Source organism: Ostrea edulis, chromosome 3 (assembly GCF_947568905.1).
Source record: "Ostrea edulis chromosome 3, xbOstEdul1.1, whole genome shotgun sequence".
In the NCBI taxonomy this organism is placed as follows: domain Eukaryota; kingdom Metazoa; phylum Mollusca; class Bivalvia; order Ostreida; family Ostreidae; genus Ostrea; species Ostrea edulis.
The window spans coordinates 17,981,829-18,006,745 of NC_079166.1; the positions used below are offsets into that span (position 1 = coordinate 17,981,829).

Here is a 24,917-nt window from a genome sequence, read left to right on the forward strand (position 1 = left end):
CTTATGGACTGGTGCAGGGGGAAAAAAAAAGAAAATTGAGGAAATTTTACACCTACTGACGATAAAGTGAAGGACAGGGGCATCTTGTATTTGTCCTTAAAAATGTCTATCAGATCTTTATAAGCAACTTTACTTTTGAAGCATCATAATCTCTCCTATCAATGTTTATACCTCAACAAGTGCCCCACCTCCCACTCACCTATTCTTTACATTTTTCCAATTTGACCACATGTCACACTCTTCTGCCTTACTAGTATTTTCTCATCACTACACACAGTCAAAAACATCATTTTCTTTCCAGGGCATGCATTCAGTAATTATCTCATCTTTCAATATGAGAATTGCATATTTGTGCAGAGATTTATTACAGAGAAAATCCTGTTTCAACATGATTCCAAATTTCATACATATACATTGATAGATCTAATAAATACTCCCTTAATATGTTTAAATTTCATACATATACATTGGTAGATCTAATAAATACTCCCTTAATATGTTTGAATTTTTTAAATCATCCTAACCACGGGTTGGGAGGAATGTGGTATACAAAATAGAGATTTCATATTTGGTGAAACTGAGGTGTTAAGTTAGATTTATTATTTCATGTTAAGATGAGGTTATACATGGAAGTCGAAATCTGTTTTTCTAGGATCTCGTGATAGACTAAACCATTGTGTCTGGTGCATATATATAAATACCAAGTTGAGAGTTTTGTATCGTGAAATCTCAAAATTTTCTTTCATAAATTTTCAAAAAAAAAATTCTTTTTCTGCAGTCGATATTCCTTGAGGTATTCTTTTATTCTGTCAAATATCACAGATGTAAATTACCGTTAGAACAAGATGTAGGTTATAGGGAATAGATAAGGTGCATTGAATTAAGAGTGGCTTCCCCTGAATTCTGTGCTTCTCTGATCAGTGTGTATTGAAAATGGGCCAAAAATAGTGCTAGAGATAATATTTCCTTATCATCTACATATTGGCTGATTTAACACGTCTGGGGGAACAGGGTGCAGTCAAACTCAGAAGCATATAAAGATTTAGTTCAAGAGTACACATTCAAACTTCAAAGACAAAAAGGTCAATGATATCAAATTACATAGATTTTGTAAGATTGTTGGTTGGTTTTATATTGTTTAACGTCCCTTTCGAGAATTTTTCACTCAATCATATGGAGACATTACCATTGCCAGTGAAGAGCTGCAAAATTTAGGCCTATGCTTGGTGCTTACGGCCCTTGAGTAGGGTCAGGTATCGTTTATCGTGCCACACCTGCTGTGACACGGGCCCTCGGTTTTTGCTGTCTCATCCAAAGGATCACCCTATGTAAGGGCTACTGAGGACCTTTTCTAACCTGGATCCCCAATGGGACTTGGGGGATAATAAGGAGGCATTAAGGACCAAGTTCTAATGATGTAGGGGTGACATAGAGGGGCAAGTTCTAATGATGTAGTGGTGACTTAGATGGGCAAGTTCTAATAATGTAGTGGTGACTTAGAGGGGCAAGTCCTAATGATGTAGTGGTGACTTAGAGAGGCAAGTTCTAAAGATGTAGTGGTGACTTAGAGGGGCAAGTCCTAATGCTGTAGTAGTAATGTAGAGGGACAAGTCCTAATGATGTAGGGGTGACTTATTAATTAGAGGGACAAGTCCTAATGATGTAGGGGTGACTTAGAGGGGCAAGTTCTAATGATGTAGAAGTGACTTAGAGGGACAAGCCCTAATAAAGTAGGGGTGACTTAGAGGGGCAAGTCCTAATGATGTAGAAGTGACTTAGAGGGGCAAGTCCTAATGATATGGAAGTTACTTAGAGGGGCAAGTCCTAATGATGTAGGGGTGACTTATTAATTAGAGAGTCAAGTCCTAATGATGTAGGGGTGACTTAGAGGGGCAAGTTCTAATGATGTGGGGGTGACTTAGAGGGGCAAGTTCTAATGATGTAGAAGTAACTTAGAGGGGCAAGTCCTAATGATGTAGGGGTGAGTTTGAGGGGCAAGTTCTAATGAAGTAGGGGTGACTTAGAGTCTGGAGCTGGTCCTAATGATGTGGAAGTGACTTAGAGGGGCAAGTTCTAATGATGTAGAAGTGACTTAGAGGGGCAAGTCCTAATGATGCAGAAGTAACATAGAGGGGCAAGTCCTAATGAAGTAGGGGTGACTTAGGTTTTATTATGAATTTAATTGAGCCAGTGTTAAAATGGTTATGGTTAAAGTTTTAATATTTTATCATTTTTAATATTGATTCATTTGCTTTTTTTTTCAGATTCAGATCGGAACCTCGCTGTTTCAGATTACATGTTGAGAGAAGCTCTAAGGATTTTTAAAGACAGTAGTGAAATAACTTTTTTAGCAACAATGAAGCAGGAAGTAGGGAATTCTGGGAGTATATTAGCTTTTTCATCAGACATTTATAGGTAAGTATTTATATCAGGCTTTACACAGATTAGAAATACTTCTACATACTGTTTTGCTATTAAAATGAATTATAAACGTCTGAAGTCAGCTGGGTAGAATTCTGTTCTGATAAAGATCAAAATTTAAACAATTTGTTGATTCATTCTCAAGGTTATAATCCTTGTTGTCTTCGATAAATTCGAATTTATCAAACTAGCAACTAAATTTCTACAATCATGAAATTATTCAGCATTAGATGAGGCTATTTATTGTCTTTTGTAGTTCAGTTTTTGTAAGTTTTATTTTGGCTATTGGTGAATAAGAAACACATTGTCATCATGGTCAACTTCCTTTCGAACTATAAATTGAAAAATAAATATCAATAGCAATTATTTCTTAGCATTTATAACTTCACTGCCTGGCCATTTATCTCAGTAGAATTTAACTGTGACTTAAGTCAGAACTTGTACTTAAGTCTGAGATTTTACTCAAATTTTGATTGCTCAAATCCAAAAAAATTCAAACATAAGTTGAGATTTTTTTTTGAGAAACCCAGGGGTTTTAATCTTTACCTTGATTATTCTTTAATATAATCTGCAGTTTTTGATCAAAATATTTATAAATTTTCAAAATGTTCTGTTTCAAAATATATAAGTATACATGTTGTGCAGATTTTCTTTGGTGTGATGCGTATCCTTGAACAAGAATTAAGTGTGTGATGGTGGTTCTCTGTCTGTGTTTCTGTTGCTCCGTCTGATCAGCACTGCAGCCACCCCCTCCCCCATCCTTGAATTCTGATGTGTTGCTTTGTCACTAATTGAGAGGTTTCTGGTATAGGAGGTTAATTTATGTCAGACGGCTTGGTGGGAGATCACCAGCACCTTTGGCTTTTGCATGATAGATTTGATGAAAGGTTTTTTGTCTTGTAACAATTCAGGACTCGTGATGTAAATCGCAGAGTGCCCTATGTAAGATAGGTCGGTTGCTGTTTGTTCTAGATCTTCGGACAGGTAGCTGTCAAAGACCCAAAATGAGTTTTTTCGGGAATATTTTTAGAATTAAGAAAGTATATTAAGTGATATTGTTTTGAAATATTGGTAATTTAGATGAGGAAGGTTACTGATCAAACTAGTTTTTTTTAAGAGCATTAGGAAATTTTAATTGTGTCATCGCAAAGAGTCGTGTATGCATGCAGCCGTTTTTTTTATTACTAAGAAACACATCATCTCAAGAAATAAAGTATTGTTCATTAAAATAAAAAATTTGCCTAGATATTCATCTCTTACTAACTAATGAATCTTAGTCAGTCAGTTTGAATTATAATTCTTCCTCAGGGTGTGTCAATGACTCCGATTCTCTGAGTATATTGTTCTTGTGTGTTCTTGTATAAGGAATGCTCCGCGTTTCCGGCCCACAAACAGATGACTGGATTATCAACCTTCAAGGTCACAAGCCTTTAGCTTCCATCTCCCTGAGAATGTGGCTCAACACAAAAATAGTTCTGCTTTTCACTTTTTTCTGGTACACTAAAATAAACATTTAATCGCTGGACCTTCCAACGTGGGTGTGTGCACAGAAGAGAATCAGTGATTTTTTTTCTGCCATCCTTCAAGCTTTTAGATTGGGTCTGTTCATTTCAAAGGGCACCTATTTAACAATGGTGTTTTTTAGTTGATTTTTTAACAAGTACACAGATTCATTGATTTAAAAAAAAAGGCTAGTAGGAGGTCATATCTCTGCCTTGTACATCCAGATCAGATTCAGGTGTAAATCCAGTCAGAAAACTACAAACCAGACTTGCAAGGCATTTTTTCGTCCTATGTTTTCTAATTACTAATCTTGTATAGAGATAAGGACTTCTATATTTAAGACTTTCGAAAGGAAGCTTGCAGACACCTTGATCATCTTCGGTCAGGTTACTCTGGGGATGGATTTCATCCCTGATTGTTTTCTCTGGCAATTGATACTTTTTTCTCCCCTAATAAATATCTAGGTAAATGTGAATGCAGTCTATACAGGAGGTGCAGGAAATTCATTGAGATTTTGCCAAGTCCCGACTTAATCATTCTAATCAAATAAACAGCCAGAGAAACAATCCAAACCTTTGATAAAGCATTTAAGCAAGCAAATTCCTACATATCTGCAACATCAGCCTATTACTTATACCCAGAAAACTCCGATTAGAAGAATGGAAAGACGATTAGAAGAATGGAAAGACGGATTAAACAGTAATTGTTTCTATTCATGTGTCCATGTATTTGAATTATTCCTTCATGCAGCCAGAACTGAATCATATTTTTTTAGTCTATGAAGATATATTTATATCATGTTTTGTCACACTGAGGCTGTGCCATTTTTTTTTCACGCTTCAATGACTTAAATTATATTCTTTTGGCTGTTGTTACAGTAATGAATTTAGTATAAGACCAATGAAGGATTGCTGAGACTGATGATCCCTCTTGAACTTTCTGTGAGAAATTTTTCCGTAAAATATATTTTGATTACATTTAACTCCATGAGAAAATGGTGGTTGTGTTCTGAACTTAATTGAGCAGTTTACTGCTTTCTGTCTCCCTCTGAAGCACTTCCGGCTTTGTAGACGTTTTCTAATCTGTATCAAATTATTAAAGATTTGCATCACTGCCTTTTGAAGAATTTTCATTCAGAAAACGTGTAAGCTAGTTTCACGGTACAATTTTGATTGGTGGTGTGGCTTTCAGATCTGCCTCTCTGGTTGGTCCATGGGATTTTTCATGTGATGGTGGTGAATGAGATGAAATTTGACAAGCGGTTGCCTGCTGTGTGTACCTAATTGCCGGCACACGACAGGCTCTTCAAGTGCAAAATAAAAAAAAATGTTCAAAAACCACAGCTGTCTCTTTTCAGTGTTATAGTGCAGTAAATTTTAGTGTTACAGTGTTATAGTGTAATAAATTTCACAAGTCAGCAAAAAATGTATTTGTGGCCTGCCACATCGTCAATTTCACTTCACAAGGTGGCAGTAATGTGCACATTGAAAAAAAAAATTAAAAATCTGCAAATGCAAATCTTTACTTTGCTATATGGATACAATCAGTTTTTGATACGTGCAGACGTCTTAATTTTGAACCTTAAAGATTTGCCTTCTTGTTGTCAATTTCAAACATTATTGAGTATTAATAATTTAAATTGATATAATCAGTTAATACTAATTGATGAAAAATTAATACACATTTATTCAAGCATTTTCTGATATTTCATTAAATGCCTTGCTAGGAGTAATGTAAAACAGCTCTTTGAATTTTTTTTGCAGGTTTTTTGAGATTGAGAGTAGTGGTGTTCGGGATGAAATTCGCATTCACTACACTCATGACCAGCACAACTACGTGTTAACATTCCGACACAAACTAGCAGACAATGAGTGGCACAAACTGGCTGTGACTGTGTCAGGCACCCATGTGACTATGTTTGTGGACTGTTTGAAACTTTATGAACAAAATATTCAAACTATTGATCATATTCCACCTTCTTCCAATATCCAATTATATGTGGGTCAGCTGAATAGACAACATGCACTATTTAGGGTAAGTAAAATAACTTATTAAGAATAAATGGTACCCAAGACATAATACAATTTTTTAAAACTATTTTTAAATGTTTTAGAATTCTGCTAAATAGCATATATTCTAATTTATTAATTACCACAAAATTTTCCTATGACTCCACCTTTTTTGTGTAATTACTTGAAAAGCCAATGGAAAAACATTGCCCAAATAGAAAATCCTTCAAAAACATGTTTTTATTTGTGCATTTCTTGTTTTAATGACCAATTTGCAAGTTACATTGTTGTTTGATCCAATAACAGAAAATTCCTCTTAAACATGTACAACCAAATCCTTGCTACTTTTGACACATCCAAAATTTTTGGTATCAAGTTTTCTACTAAAATTGTGAAATTTCAGTGCAAGTGTGATTTCGACTTTGACTTGTAGACATTTAGATAGTTGGTGTAGAGAATGAGAGCTTTGGGTCATGTGGAGAGGACCCATAAATCACGCGTTCCTCATTAAGGTTATAACAGTTCATGAAATCAACTGAAGGTGTATCGTGATCTGTTCACAGAGGCTAATTTCATCTTTTGATTAACATGAAGATTAATTGCTAAACCTATCGTTTAACAGAAATAGACTTGACCATTGTAAAAGGTCAATCCAATGTACTTTACTGCCGTGTAGTTCAAATTCATCTGACCATTGTGAACAATAACGATAATGACAAAAATATGTTTGGTTAAGAGCAACTATGTCTCCAGGAATTCATGCGTGCTCAAGTTTGTAAAGTGTTCGAGAATGTTGGGATCACCCTAAGCCTAGGTGTCTGTCTGGAAAAAAAGACATAAACTTCTAAAGCACTCTCCCTGTTCATTCAGAATCGCATTTATTTGCCAAGCAGTGGCAATATTTCAAATTGTCTTCAACATAAAACAATCTGAATTTTTTCTCCCGCCTGGGTGATACACCTTGAGACGGGCAAAATGTGCAGGAGATGTTTTAAATGTGTTGTTTACAGTCTCCCCATCCTCAGCAGCAGACACTGTGTATTAATTGACGAGATTAGAGGAGAATTGTTCCATTCTACACCATGACCTTGTCCCCTCACTTGCGATTATCTCAATAAAATAAAACCCTGCGATTTATGATTTCAAGAGAAGGTTAATTTTCGCATATTTTAAAACGTTGCCATCAGATCAAACATTCTGTCTGTAATATGAAAAAAAACAACAAAAACTAAAACCCTGAAGCATTTCTCTCAGACATTTCTCAGAATAGTGATGGTTTTTAACTGAGTAGCTTTTTATTCCTGACATTCAGTCTAGAACCTCCATGACAAACTCCTCACTCCTCAACTGCCCATCCTTTTGAGTAGAAAAGGTACAAGCTTGAGTTGCAACAGAAACCCCCCACCCCCCATCCTTTTAATTTTTGTTTTATCCACCCCAAGAGATTACATGTAATGCAAGAACAGTATAGAATGAAATGTAGTGTGTTTATAGACCTAATTCCTCATCAGATCTGCCTTTGTCCAGTTTGATCTGTTGTTATTAAAGGTTTTACTTTCATTTTACAGGGGGGATTGCAAGATGTACAGATCGTCACACAGGCTCATGGGTATCTTTTACAATGTCCAGACCAAGATACAAGTTAGTAATGGATAATTTTATTACCACAGCCTAGCTTTAACTTTATCCAGTTTTCACATTAAAAAAAAACAAGAAAACAAAAAACCAATTTAACATCATCACACAAAATTGTTAGAACATTGTAAGCTCCTAATGATGGGTTGTATGATAAGCTAAGGAGTTATGAGATTGATCTCTGTTTGTTATCTTCACCTTCCATTGGACAGATTGAAGTGTAATTTTTACTTTTTCCTTTTTTGCAGGTTGTCCATCATGTACACAGTATCAAGCTTTAGAGCAAAAGGTTAAAACAATGTATTCATTAAACCAAAATCTGTTTTTGAAGGTGGGGGTAAAGCTGAACAAATCCCTTTGTCTGGATGTCCATGGTTTTATATGGCATTCACCAATGGGCTTTGCTCTGTTTTGAAACTTACTGACCTCACAATTAAAATTACCTCTAATTTCAAAAGCAGGTCATCTGAATTTATTTGACTGTATTTGCCCCCTTCATTATTAGCATCCCTGCCTCTATGTATACACCAAAAAGAATGATGAATTACAAACACCTCATAATATTGATCAATTTTGTAGTGTAATATTTTTATGTTTGATGTTTTATTAAAAAAAAAAGAGAGAGTATAAAACTGATTTAGATTATTGTGTTTTAACATTTTAAATTGCAGTAAATACATGTTTCACGATCAGAATGTAAAACCTACATATGATTTTCTTTCTCAAGTCCATTGTTATTGGTCCTATAGTGTGATGTTTAATTTAAAAGGACTTTAATGTTGACGAGATTGATTTTTCTACATGATAAACAGACTCGGGTGAGCTGTATGGCCTAAAGCTTCCTCATCACAATTTAGTATTAAGGCTCTTGTGTGTTTTTCCTGACATGGTCATTTTTTTGCATTAATAGCTCCAAAAAGCAAAGGAGAGGATCAAAGAGTTGGAGCAGTGTGAATGTCACAAGAATTGTCGCTACAATGGAACGTCTCGGACTGAGGGGGAGGCGTGGCACCCAGACCAATGTACACTCTGCATTTGTAAGGTACGCAGGAGTGGATTAGGAGAGGTCAATTTTTGTATGAATTAGGTAATGAATGACTGAGTCAGTATAAGATCATTGTAATTTTTACAGACATTATCTTTTTTCTTCACAATTGCTGCCAGGTGCTTTCAGATCGAAGCATACAACTTAAGTTTAGGATTCCTTTCAGACACACTGTAGCTCTCAGAATTTGATATTCATTCAACTGGCTTCATTATTTCTTGCCGTATTCGCTTTTCTTCAATGGCTAATACACAAGAAGTGGAAAAAAAGCATCGGTTTAACATTAGACAGTAAATTTGTCTATCGAACTGAGCAAGGTCTTGAAGGATCACTGACCGATTGAAGCATGTAAACAAATCATGTTTTGGCAAATTCTCTGTGTTTAGAGATATTATACATAATGTTAAAAAATCACTTGCTTGACATCTGTTGAATTGCAGCCAGAAAATAAAAGTGCAAGATTTGTTGCTTGATTGATGTGTAAATATTGAAATTTTTGGTTAACATCTTGTGATAAAGAATATGTTTGTAGTAATTTTATGAGTATATTTGAATTCTGGGAAATGTCAAGAAATAGATTTGCCCTTTATACAGCAGGAAGAATTAATTTGATAAGCTTCATTTATATCCCTAGATGGGGCTTCACATTTTCCTCTTTTTCCTTAGTCCATGTTTTAGATTAAATGTGAAATATGGTTTCATGTTTAGATATCAGTGTTTAAGATGCTTGATACTTTATTGTATTGAGTAACAGTTAACAGGGGGCCGGTACATACTGTATTCAATAATATTTATTGTTATCTATAGACTGGTAGTACTTTATTCAGGATTATATTTGTTAAATTTTTGATGAGGTAAATTTGTATGGGATAAGATGAAGGAATGACTGGTAGGTTGTCTCCCCTTCATCTACTGTAATTTTAGGCTTGATATGACACAATGTAAATTTTTTGTTTTCGTATTTCACTCTGCTTTGATGGTACAGTGGACTGTAAAAATTCATTCTCTGAAGCTCTTCATTATAAGTATATTTAGAGATATAAGACTGTCTGTTCTGTGTTGTAGAAGGGTACAGTACAGTCTAATTTGTGTTTAAGAAGGGTACAGTGGACTGTAAGAATTCATTCCCTGAAGTGCTTCATTAAATGTGTGTTTGACAGTATATCTAGAGATATAAGTCTGTTTTGTGTTGTAGAAGGGTACGGTACAGTCTGTTTTGTGTTGTAGAATGGTACAGTACAGTCTGTTTTGTGTTGTAGAAGGGTACAGTACAGTCTGTTTTATGTTGTAGAATGGTACAGTACAGTCTGTTTTGTGTTGTAGAAGGGTACGGTACAGTCTGTTTTGTGTTGTAGAAGGGTACAGTACAGTCTGTTTTGTGTTTTAGAAGGATACGGTACAGTCTGTTTTGTGTTGTAGAATGGTACAGTGGATTGTAAAAAGATGGACTGTCCGCCTGCCCACTGTAGTCATCCTGTGTATCGGGACGGAGAATGCTGCCCTATCTGTCTGAGTGAGTATAAGTCACATGACAGTCATGTGACAGTCACATGTGAATGAGGATTTCAGATGAGCTTATGATACGACAAAGTCAACATGATAGTCTGTGACTGGAGTAATACATTTGTTGAAATCTGACAAGGTTTCATATATAAGTGTGTGATCAGCTTGATAAGGAATAGATACGTAACTTTGATGCCTCCGCCATTAAATGGTAGGGAGGGGCATATAGTATTACTCCTTTCCGTCTGTCATAGTTAGTTTTCTGCATTTTTTTGTTGTTGAGTAAATGAGCTGGTGTATGGTGTATTTCTGTATGTTGACAAACAAGTTGTTGGTGCAGGGGTTTCAATGGTCTCGTTTAAAGTCAGCATTTCGCAAATTTTATGGTCGTTATAACAATCTAGTTTGCCAATACAACCTGTCATTGAGTCAAATGCTGTCTGACATGTTTCATACCAATTGTTAGGCCGTTCTTGGCACATTGATTTTGACTACGAATTACATCATTTACCTGGTCAAGTTTTAGGGCCTACAGCGAGTGTGACTGGTCGACAGGGGATGGTTACTCCTCCAAGGCACCTGACCCCACCTCTAGTATATCCAGGGGTCCATGTTTGTCCAATTAACTATCTATTTTGTATTCCTTATAAGAGTTCTGAGATCGATCACTGTTCGTTATCTTCACCTTTTCATTGATGACTAAGTTCAAATTTGATGTCATTTGACCTATTGTTACCTATATCATGGTCCTTATGTTTCTGGACATTTTTGTCTGATGTTCCTTTAGATAATAAGCAGATTTTATGTAATTTTATAGTAATGATGTACAGATCCAGTTTCACTTTTTAGTATTTAAGTAATTTGTATCTTATTAAATTCATCATCAGACCCATCTTGATCTTTCCTGTCCTTAAAAACTAATGGAATTCAATTCTCTTCACAACTGATCTAAGGTAATAAAAAAAAAAAACCACACCAGGGTTATATCTAAAAAAGAAAGCACCAATGATGGTATTCTACAGCAAGTATTTTGTTCCTGTATTCTGTAAACATCCTTTGATAATATATATCAAACTTGAATGTCTGTGTCATATTAACACATAGAGTTTTATATTTATAAGGATTTGTGGAAACTTTGGGGGAATTTGCATAATCAGCAAACTGCAATACATACCACATGTTTTGATTTTCAAACTTAGATTGTCGAGGTCAATTTTTCTGCTTTCACTGATTTTTCTTCTCAGTGGTCTAATGAATTAAACGAGGTGTACAGGAAAAATGGTTACCGAGAATAAACACAACTAGAGAGTGAACTCAAAGGCTTTGATTTTTTTGTGAAAATTAGGATTTTATGACAAAATACTAGAACTACAGAAGATAAAATATACTGTATAAAGCTTGGGTTTTGATTTGTAAATGTTGAAGGAATTAAGGCTATTAAAGTAAAAGAGTATCTTAATATCTAGGAGATGATGGATGTCGAAATAAATTACGATGATGTTTCATATTGTTATCGGAGTTCATATAAACACCATGCTTTTATCTTGGTTGATTCAGTAGAGCGTGACTTTTTCTGGCAGGATTTAATGTAAAGATTGAAGGGAATATTTAATACGGAATATCTAAAAGAAAAAATATTGAAAAGTATTTTAATGCGGTGTTCATGTACATAACATTTTGATATGTGGGTAATGAAATAAAAGCATGTGAATTCAAATGGCGCATTAGGTTATTTGGAATCAGATTTTCCTCTTCATGTAGTCAGTTTTGAGCCAAAATTTCGTAGTATTTATCCCCCGTTCGCTGTTACATAATGTGTAAAAATGTCAAGAAACTTCTGATAATTTATCAAAAATTTATTTTATACCACTCATAAAGTTTACAGCTTTTCTTGCACATCTTTATCAAGCTTATTGTGCCCGATTGTGGTCTGTTCTAATATTAAAGTTTTAGTGTCTTCACATAGATTGTCATCATAAACCCTCAAACTGCCACCCACATTTGTGCAATATAGAAAAAATAAATGATGGACATTTTGTGGAATAGTGTATTTTCAGTTTGCAGCGCTTCAAGCTGTCAGTAAAATTAGACTTTATGACGGGGTTATGTAGGTGGGATTTGATGTATAATTCCTATGTCTTTCTTCTTCATGGGGAGCACTTGTAAGACTCGAAAAAGCAGGAAGCAATGATTAATTATTCAGGAGGAGAAATGGCTTCTGGATGGTAGAGATGGTCTGTAAAGCCGTATTTCTTAGTGATTAATTCATTTCTTGAGAGAGAATAGTTGTTTATATCTGTCATAAAATAAATTTGACTGTGAATGATAAGATATCAAATGAAATATTTTTCAAATTTATTAACACGACATTGTGCAGTAATTGACATTTATTTTGTTATTATTTTTTTCAAAAAAATTAATATGCAAAAATCTTTCAACTTGTAAAATTGACATCGAAAATATGTAAATTGCTTATATAAGTATGAATAAAGTTGAGACAATAAAGGTACACTGTTTGAAACAGGCAATATACACTGGGCAATTTATACTTAGGAACTGTTAAACAATCTGACATATCATAACTGGTGATCTTTAATCTGTATTTTACAGCTACAAACACCATCAGACATGAAATATGTTAGAGGCCACCTACCCCAGACTCCGACTTAATCTGAATATTTATATTGAAACTTTACAAAATATGTTACTATATATTTGTCAAGTCAAGAAAAAGTACTTATCAAATACTCTGTCTGATGGTTTCATTATTATGCTGTTTGAAATGCATTCAGCACAGGGGTGGTATATAAACATAAAATGTCTAATTATAACTAGCAGTAAGGCTTGCCTCTAACACACGAGTAGAAAGGGCAGGGAACTCCAGGCGAGATTGTCCTGACGTCACCAGACGGTAATCTGTTGTGTTCCATTCATAGAACAACACTCTGCACCTGGTGCTTCGACACAGCCAAGTCTGTCACTGTGCTGCAAATCTAACACAACATGTAGCATTTATAGAAAAAACAGCTAGGTCTCTCAATCTCACACAACATGTAGCATTTATAGAAAAAACAGCTAGGTCTCTCAATCTAACACGTGTAACATTTATAGAAAAAACAGCTAGGTCTCAGAATTCAACACAGTGTAGCATTTATAGAAAAAACAGCTAGGTCTGTCAATCTAACACTTGTAACATTTATAGAAAAAAACAGCTACATCTCAGAATTCAACACAGTGTAGCATTTATAGAAAAAACAGCTAGGTCTCAGAATTCAACGCAGTGTGTAGCATTTATAGAAAAAACAGCTAGGTCTCTAAATCTAACACAGTATGTAGCATTTATAGAAAAAACAGCTAGGTCTCTCTAACATAACAGTAGCATATATAGAAAGAACAGCTAGGTCTCAGAATCTAACATAGCATGTAGCATTTATAAAAAGAACAGCTAGGTCTCAGAATTCAACACAGTGTAGCATTTATAGAAAAAAAACACCTACATATTAAATAGGTCTCTAAATCTAACAAAACACGTGAAATTATAGAAAAAAAACAGCTAGGTCTCTGTCATTAAGAAATTGTGTGGTATTTAATTATAAACCACTCTTCTTTGAAAAGACTATATAGACTCAGCAGCTGTAATATCCAGAGGTCACCTCACTGTTGATCTAATTAAATCTCATATTTCACGGAAGAAAATGAGACTTAAAGGTCAAAAGTGAGATTGATTTTAAAATTGAGGTAGGCTACTGGCAAACAAGTTGATGGTACAGGGGTTTCAACAGTCTTGTTCTCAGTCAGTATGAATTGTATGGTTGTTATAACGACCTAGTTTGCCAATACAACCTATCATTGGGGTCAAATGCTGTCTGATGTGTTTCATACCAATTGTTAAGCCATTCTTGGCACACTGATTTTGACTACAGATTACTCTGTTTATGAGATTGAGATATAGGGATCATGGCGGGTGTGGCCGGTTGACAGGGGATGCATACTTTGTATTCCTTATATGAGTTCTGAGATTGATCACTGTTCATTATCATCACCTTTTCATTGAGATTAAAGGTGAGATTGAGATGAACTTATTCTCAGCATTATGATCACAGATTTAGACACTGTTGACTTTTCTATTTGTAACTTATCAAACTGTCTTTAATCTAAAAACTAGTACAAACTTAAATGCCCATTTTCATCAGACAGTGGTCCAAAATAATAATAGTAATGTTCTGTTTACAGCCAACTGTTACTTTAGTGGGAAATACTACAGTCACGGAGAGACCGTCAGTCCAAAAGTCTGTGTCACCTGTACATGTAATGTAAGTACTAAAGTCTGTGTCACCTGTATGTGTAAGTACTAAAGTCTGTGTCACCTGTATGTGTAAGTACTAAAGTCTGTGTCACCTGTATGTGTAAGTACTAAAGTCTGTGTCACCTGTATGTGTAATGTAAGTACTAAAGTCTGTGTCACATGTATGTGTAAGTACTAAAGTCTGTGTCACCTGTACATGTAATGTAAGTACTAAAGTCTGACTATCACCTGTATGTGTAATGTAAGTACTAAAGTCTGTGTCACATGTATGTGTAAGTACTAAAGTCTGTGTCACCTGTACATGTAATGTAAGTACTAAAGTCTGACTGTCACCTGTTTGTGTAATGTAAGTACTAAAGTCTGTGTCACCTGTATGTGTAAGTACTAAAGTCTGTGTCACCTGTATGTGTAAGTACTAAAGTCTGTGTCACCTGTATGTGTAAGTACTAAAGTCTGTGTCACCTGTATGTGTAAGTACTAAAGTCTGACTGTCACCTGTATGTGTAATGTGAGTACTAAAGTCTGTGTCACCTGTAAATGCAACATGGTATGGATATTTTTTAATGAAATATATGTACATGAATATATATATATATATATATATATATATATATATATATATATATATATTTATCAGTGGAAGCAATTCTAGTTTAATACATTTGCTGTGATTTAATTTTTGATACTTTTAATGTGGTTTTGGAGATCTCAAAAATTAAGTTTTTTAATCATGAATTTTATTTGATGATGTAATTCTTAATTAGAAAATTTAAAGGCTTTTTTGGAAACAAGAAGCATAGATATATTATCCTTAAAAAAAGAAACCTGTTTCATTAATAAACAGCTGTTTTCCTGACACGCTTTGTGAAAGGAGCTGAAGTTGCTTAATAATTTTTATCTTTATTAGATCTACTTTAGTAATTAGAAAATGGTCTGTGAACTGATATTAAAAGGGGATTTCTTTTCACATGTATGCTTTAATGATAATTCAGACACCAGGTGGCGCATATGAATGCTTTTATTCTTTCATGAAAGTAAAAGAGATATGAAAATAATTTCATCTTTATTTTCGTGTGATGAAAGCATCAGGTCTTGCATATTTCAGAATTTTTCCCTCATGATTTTGAACCCATTTCATTGATATTTTAAGTCCCTCACTGTGTATCTCTTAGATACATGTGTCATGTCTTTTATCAAAGTCAGATTCCCTTGTTTTCAAAGTGGAAATTAGAAGAAATTCTTTGATTCTAAATTTCCCTATCTTGAATTGAGGGAAGTGATAGGTGCTTATGCTGCAACAAAGTGCTGCTTTTGGATTCAAAAGACCATGTGCAACAATGACATAGATGTTTGCGGGAGGAATGCTTTTATTTGTATACTTTTGATTGAGAAATTATGCAATTAGTGTAACAGCATTAAGGAGGGTGAAGTACATGTCGACTTGTTTCTCCTTTGTTAAGTCTATCTGAAATATCTATTCCGATCTTTAATGACAGCTTTTAACTTTCATTTACAATCCTAGGTAAACTCTATACACAAGGATTTCATTGTCGCTGAAGATTGCAAACATGACCAAACCATTTACTGTTCTTTGAACTATTTTTTATTTTCAGCATTGCAGACGTTCAGTTCCCTTTTTAGTCACTTTTCTGACAGGAATAAGGTTGATCTGAACTATGACCGCTATTTAGAATTAACATAGCAGTTAGGAGCACCATGCATACAGACTGTAATTTGGCACTGGTCATGCAACAGATCTGGGGGAGCAAAATAGGGCAGAAAGACAACCAGAAAATTGTGGCAAAAAATATTTTTCTTCATCCAGAAAAAAAATATAGAACACACCAGATCACTTCAGACAAGCGCAGAGAATAATTGTGACTAATTAGAATGATTACAGCAAGCCTAAATTTCACAGCTTGTTGTATTATTAAATTCAAATTCTCTTTACAGCAATATTTAAGCCTAAATTGTATCATTAGATTCAGATTTTCCCTATAGCAAGCCTAGTAAATTTTACAGCATATTGTATCATTAAATATAGATTCTCTCTACACAGCAAGCCTAGTAAATTTTACAGCATATTGTATCATTAAATTCAAATCCTCATTTCAGCAAACCAAAATTGTATCTTTAAATTCAGATTCTCTCTATAGCAATCCTAAATTTCACAGCATATTTACTCTCCTGTATGAAATTTTGCACAATCAGGGACAAACATTCACAGAAAATGTATGATTCTGACAGCACAAAATTTCATACTCAGACTCGATTATTTTCGTACATATTTAAATGCCTCTATTTTCTGATTGCAATTTTTTTAGTGCAAATTCTCTGACACCATTGGAGGATTTTGATGAAAAGGTGGTGTGTGAAAATAGATTTTATAGAAAGGGACATAGAATGTCACAATTATACTCCATTTTTTCTACCTGCCTTTATTTTTTTTTTTTTTACCTCTTCATGTTTGGAGGTAGAAAGCCTACATATACTTGTCTCTCTCTAGGATGGCAGGATGGAGCATTGTGAGAGGATGGACCCAGAGGTCAGCTGTCCCAATCTGGATTGTCCAAAAGAAAAGAGATTGCACATCCTCGGAGAGTGCTGTCCGGTCTGTGAGGGTAAGTCTTTATTGGGGGGAGGGGGGTGTATGTTCGATGTTGCATAAATAGAGGTGGTAGAGAATTGAATTGAACTACAAAGAATTCAGTCTTTTCAAGGGATGATTTATTTGGTTTCTCAGTGCATTCTGTCTGAGAACAAAAATACATTTACATGTTTTATGTTCTGAAGAAATCCTTCAAGAATTGCAAAATGTCCCTATTTCTTTGGTTAATGACTTTACATTGAAACATCTTTAGAATGTCTGACTATGCCTTGATTGGATCAGATGTCTCATCGATAGACATTATGGGATTACTAAGCATGGTATTCATGAATTCTATGATATTGCAGTCCAAACAGATCCTGGAATTATTTTTTATATATAGTTTTGCATTATTAACAAGTGATGTTTATTCAATCTTTCTTTTGAAATCTGCGCTTCATGACATTTTTCATTAGTAACACACACGTCTTTGACGTATTTATGGAACAAAAGTTTGTTTTATTTTTGACAAGGAGTGGTCACTTTTTGTGGTTAGTCACCATTTCTGACTATTATGCAACCAATTTGACTGCATCTTCAATTGGCGATATCGTAATAGTCTAGACTCTCTGACTTTTGTGAAATCTGCACAATTCTCTGTAGTCCTGGCTGCTGAAAATGACTCATCACCTGTGATTGGAGGAATCCGATTTGACACTTTGCAGGCCCATTTTGCCACAGTCAATAGATTCATTACTAGTTTTGTAGACTATATTATTGTCCATCAGAATTGGAGGGAAATATTTTGTAGAAGAGATTTATTGACATGAAGAAGATCCTAGCTGTCTAAAAGCTTGAGAGATTATCAGATAGTTGAGGTGTTAATGTATTTTTCTTTGAAGATTTTCTCCGGATCATGTGAGCCTTTTTGCTCCATGGCTGAAAAAGTCACTTAGAGTTCATGGAATTGTAATAACTATTGAAGGTGTGTAATCTATATAGGATTTACAACGTTTTGGCCAATTGCATTTATTGGTGATAATCTATAGGGTCTTTTCTGCAGCTATCTTAAAGAGCAATATGGCAGCACAGGAAATTATGTGAGAGTTATTTCATACACTTCACACAATATGTAGTCCCTTGATATAGCAGAGTTTTCATTGATCCGTATACAAATGTACTATATGATTACAAATAGTATCAAGATGTAGTTACCTATATAATTATGAATTGAATGAACTTAAAGTTTTTGTCATTATGGTTTCACTTTCTACCTTTCATTTTTTTTTTTTAAATTTCTTCATAATAGTATGTTTTATGAACAAATGCTTTTATGATGATGGAATTCTGCAACACCAAAATGGGTAATTTGTCTGATGGTTTACGCTTTCTCCGATTCTGTTCATCACAATCAGGACGTTTTGCGTGTGATGTGATCTCTATCTCCTAGCATCCCTTAACAAGTTCAGTTCTCTTGGGACTAATAAGCTCAATGTAAGGCTGGTTTAGTTTAATAAATGTCTGGGAAAAAGAAAACAAAATGTGTCATGCTGCCCCCACTCCCAGAAAAACCTTAGTCGAGGAAAGTGTGACTCACGCATAGCCATGGAGATCTTCAAATCGATACTTATGCAGAATTAGGAATATATACAAGTTTTTTTCCCTTTAGACTAGAATTTGACCATGTTAAATGCATCTTGTAGAAGAAAGCTAGGCCATTTTCTGTGTTTTATTTTTAGGAGTTTTTTTTTCTTAAACCTATTACTAGGATATTATTTTCACTGATTTCTATGGTAGAAAAATTTAAATTAAGATTCATTTTGATAATAAAATTCAATATTGAAGGAATCCTCCAAAAGTGAGAAATAGATTGTATGAATTAATGATGATGAATGATGATGTATTTTATGTGACAAAATGAGCAGTGTTATTTTTTATTTGTAACAGGTACAGATTTCTGTGGTCTTGGCAACAATTGCCACTCAAATGCAACATGCATTAACTTGACGACTAGGTTTGCCTGTCAGTGCCTACCTGGTTACCGTGGAGATGGAGTCCATTGTGAAGGTGAATTGATGCTCCATTAACTTGTACTAAGAGCATGTATGCTTATTTACGTGGAAAGAAAATCAGCAGTTGCTTGAAATTAATAGTTAAATGGATGGTGCAGGTACTTGATAGTGAGAACTTTGTGTAAAGGGTCAATGGTTTTCCCTCTTAGTCTGCATCCCATTAGATGTATAATAAAGAAATCAGAATTTGTGCATTTTATGACAGTTTATGAACTCTAGCCTGTAAAACATGTCACACACCACTGACAATTAATGGGGACATAGACCTTAAGTTTCCATTATATTAAAATGTTTGCTTCAGACACCCAGTTTGCAGTTTTTTAATTAGACTGTCTGCCAAGAAGATATTGGGTTTTTGTTAAATTGCAACAATAAATTCTTCCACACTTTTGCAGCTAAGCCTCACCTAACATAATTCTATCTCATGCATGCCAAGTTCTGCTCACCCCCTTTCAAATGTAGGTCAATATGGTTCTAAGAATATCAAGATTGCCTAAATTATCAAATCTGCTCACTCTTTGATTTTCGTAGATATAAATTTCTGGAATTAAAGCAAAGTGAAGTATCCCAAATTGAAATGTTGATTTAACGTGTTGATATACTTTTATATCCTTTTGTCTGGAGCTAAATCCATCTACAACGAAATCTTGCTAATGGAGTTCATGCAGAAATTGTTAGAGGCAAGAAAGGGGCTGGGTGAAATGGGTTGTGGTCACGACTCCACCAAATTGGAGTTCGGAATTCGGAAATTTCATTAAGCATTTAAAGCAACAAGTGGTTGACTGTTGCCTCAGGGCAACCCTTCACCTCGAGTTGGATCACTAATCCAAAATATATATTGTACCTGATAACAAACCCCACCACGATGCAGTCTCTTAACAAAGATATTCCCCAAACCACGAAAATGAATGGCATCAGGCCTGGTGTGTTTTAATAGACAAATTATCACTACTAATTTCTTGCCCACTGTTCGTAGATATTGGAGAGAGAAATTGTATAGGCCCAATACCCCCAGTCTGTATTGGCTTATAAGAGATAAAAGTTTGTAAGTCAGTCTGGGAGATGAAAGTGGAATTATCCTGGTGTAAAGATTACAATTCAAAAGGTTTTAGATAAGAATGTGCTAATGCTTAGGTTTTTTTGTGTATTAACTCAGTTATAATGCTGAGCTTTTGCATATTTAGATAATTTTTGAAATTGTACATGTGGAAGAGGTGACATTTTGATTTAAGTTAATTTTGTGGGAAGGGTGTTTCCTCACGAAATGAGCCACAGAATTTACTGAAGAGAAATGTAAAAATATTTTCATGAATTTTATCGTATTCCCAACAATCAACGTACTTTTGTGTTTTCTACGTAATGATTCATTGATTACATATAATGTTTCATATCCTATCATAGAATTACGAAACGCTATTATAACAAACACGCGTACAACCAATGTTTACAAGCACAGACCTTGTATCAGGAGAGTTACACTGTTTATTTTGTTTTTCAATAATCTCATTTTCATAGGAACAATTTTGTGCATTCTTAACTCATTTTCGCATAATCCACAAAATTGTAAGATCTTGTCATTCCAGGAAAATTGGTACACACAAATTTTACCACGGTATGGTAATCCACCTTCCTCTTTTGCAGATGTTGATGAATGTCTAATAAATTCACCTTCCCTTGTTTCAGATGTTGATGAATGTCTAATAAATTCAATTTCCCTTGTTTCAGATGTTGATGAATGTCTAATAAATTCACCTTCCCTTTTTCAGATGTTGATGAATGCCTGACGAAAGGAGGGAAATATGGCCATCACTGCAATGGTCAGACTATCTGTGAGAACACCATAGGATCATACCTATGCAAGTGTCCGGCAGGCCATATTCCAGAAGACCCCTATAATTGTACAGGTACAGGGTATGATTTGTCGAATTCAGCCCCTGTTAGGAGCAGTGATGAGACCTTTTTATGGACATTTTACCCCCTAATCCTTGTGATTTTATGGGTTTCTGGTATTAGATAATGGCATTATCGGCCATTAGAATAAACTTTGTTATGACCATGATTCTAGGATGAGCAGCCATCTTTGATGGTTGGTTGCACAGTGTTCATGTGAATACAAAATGTTCCATCAAGTAAAATTCCATTTTATTTTTAACAATTAAAAATTGTAGATTAAAAATTTTTGTTTGATTTAAATTATCTTATACTGTTTGACTATTTGATTTCTCTTGCTTGATAGCTAGATATATTATGAAGCTACAGCATGGATGTTTTTGATAATTAAATATTTTGTAATGAAAACACGAAAATGTAAGACACAAACTTTTGTAAGCTGCCTCTATGTAGATGTTTTATTTCATAGTTAGAACAAAAATGTATAAACTTCATGCATATTCCATAACCCAGAAATGTGTATCCTCGCAGTTATGTACCCTGTTGTTCGTTAACGGTTAATTTTTGTCATTAATTAAGTGTACGTGAATTATTGTGCAGTGTGAATGAGAACAGAGAGCGGTGTTGATTAGTTGAAGATATGGAATTATTTTTACTACATTTGTGATATATATGTTTGAATGTTATGGGTCTTGACTGATTACCATTGATATTGTTGTGACTAATGTCAGTTATGTGTGAATTGTTTTTCAGAGAGAGAGAAGGGGGGGGGGGGAGGGAGGAGTTTAAATCTTTTAAACTGCTGATTTACAACACAATGTTTTGATTCTATGATATCCAAAAATGTCTAAACATTACACGAATGGTGTCTGTATATGAATACATGAATGGTGTCTGTATATGAATCCAACACAACATTTACTTGCAAATGAAGAAATGAGTTGTTACAGAAAGGTTTTATCTGCTAAGTTAACAATATCTGTAACAGTTCATCAGACAAGTAGTGCCCTGACAGAATCTCAAAATTGTGACTCCTGGGAGTCATTTCTTCTTTTTTCTTTGGGGGGTGGGGATAATTTTCGTTAATTTTATGATATGGATGTTGATATGTACATGTACCTCAAATTCAAAATCCCTCACAAACAGAATAGTATGAACAACAAAAGAAAAACAATAACTTTTCAACCAGGAATTTAAGAGCCCACCAACTTGCTGATTTTTCTCTAACCACAAAAATTCTACCCCATGAAAATAACAGATTCTATGGTGTGCAGTTATGGGATAGGGCTTAGGGAGAGGGCTCAGATAGGCTTAGGGAGAGGGCTCAGATAGGCTTAGGGAGAGGGCTCAGATGGGCTTAGGGAGATGGCTCGGATAGGCTTAGGGAGAGGGCTCAGATAGGCTTAGGGAGAGGGCTCAGATGGGCTTAGGGAGATGGCTCAGATAGGCTTAGGGAGAGGGCTCAGATGGGCTTAGAGAGAGGGCTTGGATTGACTTTGGAATATAATTCAGATAGGCTTAGGGAGTGGGATCTGATGAACTTAGGAATAATGATCAGGGAGAGGTTTCAGATTGGTTCAGCAGCTAGGGAGAAGGCTTTGATGGTTTTAAGGAGAGGGCTGGGATAGGCTTAAGGAGAGGGCTTTGCTGGTTTTAAGGACAGGGCTTGGATAGGCTTAAGGAGAGGGCTTTGATGGTTTTAAGGACAGGGCTTGGATAGGCTTAAGGAGAGGGCTTGGATGATTTTTAAGGAGAGGGCTTGGATGGTTTTAAGGACAGGGCTTGGATAGGCTTAAGGAGAGGGCTTGGTTGGGCTCAGTCTGCCACCAAATTCTATTTTGATATGTAAAATTATATGTTAAATGAAATGTGATTGTTCAAATGATAAAAAGTATACAGATTTGAAATCCGAGATATTCCAAATTCTAGGGACTTTTATGTACATGTACTTGTTTCATGACTTGGATATTACAAATATGCCAAGATTTAACTGTCTGTTTTGGAAAGAGTGTTGAAGATACCATTGTCTCAAACAAAGAGATTTTGTTACACTGTGGAATGACGTATGCAAGCAGGTTCCTGATTTTTTTTAAAAAATTAATATGTTGTTAAATTGCCTTGTTAAAAATGCTTTGTATATGAAAATGTGATATTTGTACTAGCAATTTTAGATGTAAAAATGGGGAGTCCAAAGGCTTGATCAAACACAGATAATGAATGTGTAAGTAAAGGTTGTGTGCTCAAATATGATTTATGGCTGATATGGGCTACAGTATTATTTTTTTTACAGGCAATATCGCTTGGTTTTACTGTAGTTAAAAGAGAGGTTTGAAAACTGTAAAATAAAGTGCACATTCAAACAGAAATCTCATGATAGTTTATGTAAATTGGAGGTATTTTAGCAAGCTTTGACATCATTGTCAGGCTTAGTTGTGCCAAGACACTCTCATGAGTGTTGTGTCTGATATCAAAGTTGTTGATCAGGAAAGTGTTTGATCCAGTTTTTGAACTTGAGAAGAAGTTGTATATATTTATCCAATGGGTAAATGATTTAATAGATCAAATTTTCTACCTCTGAATTATCTGTAGGATTTATTTCAAATTTAATTAAATTCCCATTTTCTACGACTTTGTTTTTCTTCTTCTTTTTGATAGAAATGATGAAGGGTTTAGCCTCACTTAAGAGATAGAGTTTATGATGGGTGATGATATAAACTCATAATGTTGATCATCTCTTGGATATTGTAGGTAGAAAGTTTAATGACTGGTGTTCACATACAGGAGATTCTGTGATACACAGGTTCTGTTCCACTTCAGCTGAGTGTGTTCTTTCAATGGTCTCTATTTTGTAGAATTTTAGTGAAATGAAGATAAAACATTAGAAAATCATTCTCAGCAGAGAGGTTAAGAGCAAAAACAAGTTTTAAAACTTGATTTTTTTTGCAAACTTTGACGTAAAATATGTGAAGAATATCAAGGAGGATATTCTGCAAAACACCCAGAAATGGTGGAAGATGAGAGTAATGATGGATGAAATTTAAATTAAAGAAAAAGCTAATTGACACCATTTATTGGAATATTGCAAAAAAACGTTTGTGTGAGCCTGTTGATCTGTGTTCTGTAATTCTTGGCTGCAAGGAGAATGTGAAGATCTGGAACAGGTGCTCCCTAACAAGTGGGGGGACTGGCATTATTACAGGAAGAGCTTTTAAGATGATTTTCTAAGACAATTTTGTGGTTGAAAGAAATATGCTAGGATAAGGGGTACTATGAACATAAGCATTTCTAATGGGGAGAAAAGAGTTTGTGGTTAGAATTTTGAGATTTGATTCATTTTAAAGAAAATTTGTAGGAAATGATTGGAGGTTTTTTTGTGTTGTTTTGAGGATTTTCCTTGCAGGAATTTTGATTTAGTACTTCCTCCTTGTTGTCTTTCGATTTTTCATTGCTCCTCCTTTGATACCATTTTTATGCCTCTCAATAAAGAAGAGGCGGCATATTTGTTTGCACCTGTCAGTTAAAAGACCTGTTTTCAGCACGGTATCATAGGAACCTCTCACTTAACGGACATCAGACTGAACACACTGGAATCCCCAAAAGAAATTAACTTTATGGTTTTGAGGTCACAATGTCAAAGGTCAGAGTTAAACTTCAAACCTAAGAAATTATTATAAGCTTAACATTTTGAATACCCTAGGCTTCATAGACATCAAACTTGATAGATAGTCATTATTAATTTTGAAGTCAAAGGTCAGAGGCCAAACTTCTGCATGTAAGAAACTATTGTTCACCCAACATTTTTAGAACCCTCTCCTGGATACAGACGTATAGAATGGTCTAAGAATCTTTTGAGTCAACAATTTTTTCTGATATACATATTTTGTAATGCATTACAAATTCCATATGAATTTAAGACTCCTTTTGAATTCGACTTTAACAAGGTCAT

General features: G+C 34.7%; 1 protein-coding gene across 3 annotated transcripts in view; it reads left to right on the plus strand.

Annotated features, from left to right (window-relative positions):
* The window catches only part of LOC125675604 (protein kinase C-binding protein NELL1-like), a 45,275-nt gene extending 21,676 nt beyond the window's left edge, over positions 1–23,599 (plus strand). For all 3 annotated transcript variants that reach the window (XM_048913360.2, XM_048913358.2, XM_048913359.2), the window contains 10 exons: positions 2,265–2,415; positions 5,688–5,958; positions 7,502–7,574; positions 7,817–7,857; positions 8,479–8,610; positions 10,033–10,126; positions 14,350–14,429; positions 16,929–17,043; positions 18,957–19,076; positions 20,848–23,599. In XM_048913360.2, the coding sequence (XP_048769317.1) occupies positions 2,265–2,415; positions 5,688–5,958; positions 7,502–7,574; positions 7,817–7,857; positions 8,479–8,610; positions 10,033–10,126; positions 14,350–14,429; positions 16,929–17,043; positions 18,957–19,076; positions 20,848–21,098 (1,328 nt within the window). In that variant the 3' untranslated portion in view covers positions 21,099–23,599. The remainder of the gene's footprint in view (positions 1–2,264; positions 2,416–5,687; positions 5,959–7,501; positions 7,575–7,816; positions 7,858–8,478; positions 8,611–10,032; positions 10,127–14,349; positions 14,430–16,928; positions 17,044–18,956; positions 19,077–20,847) is intronic.
* Positions 23,600–24,917: the final 1,318 nt, after the last annotated feature.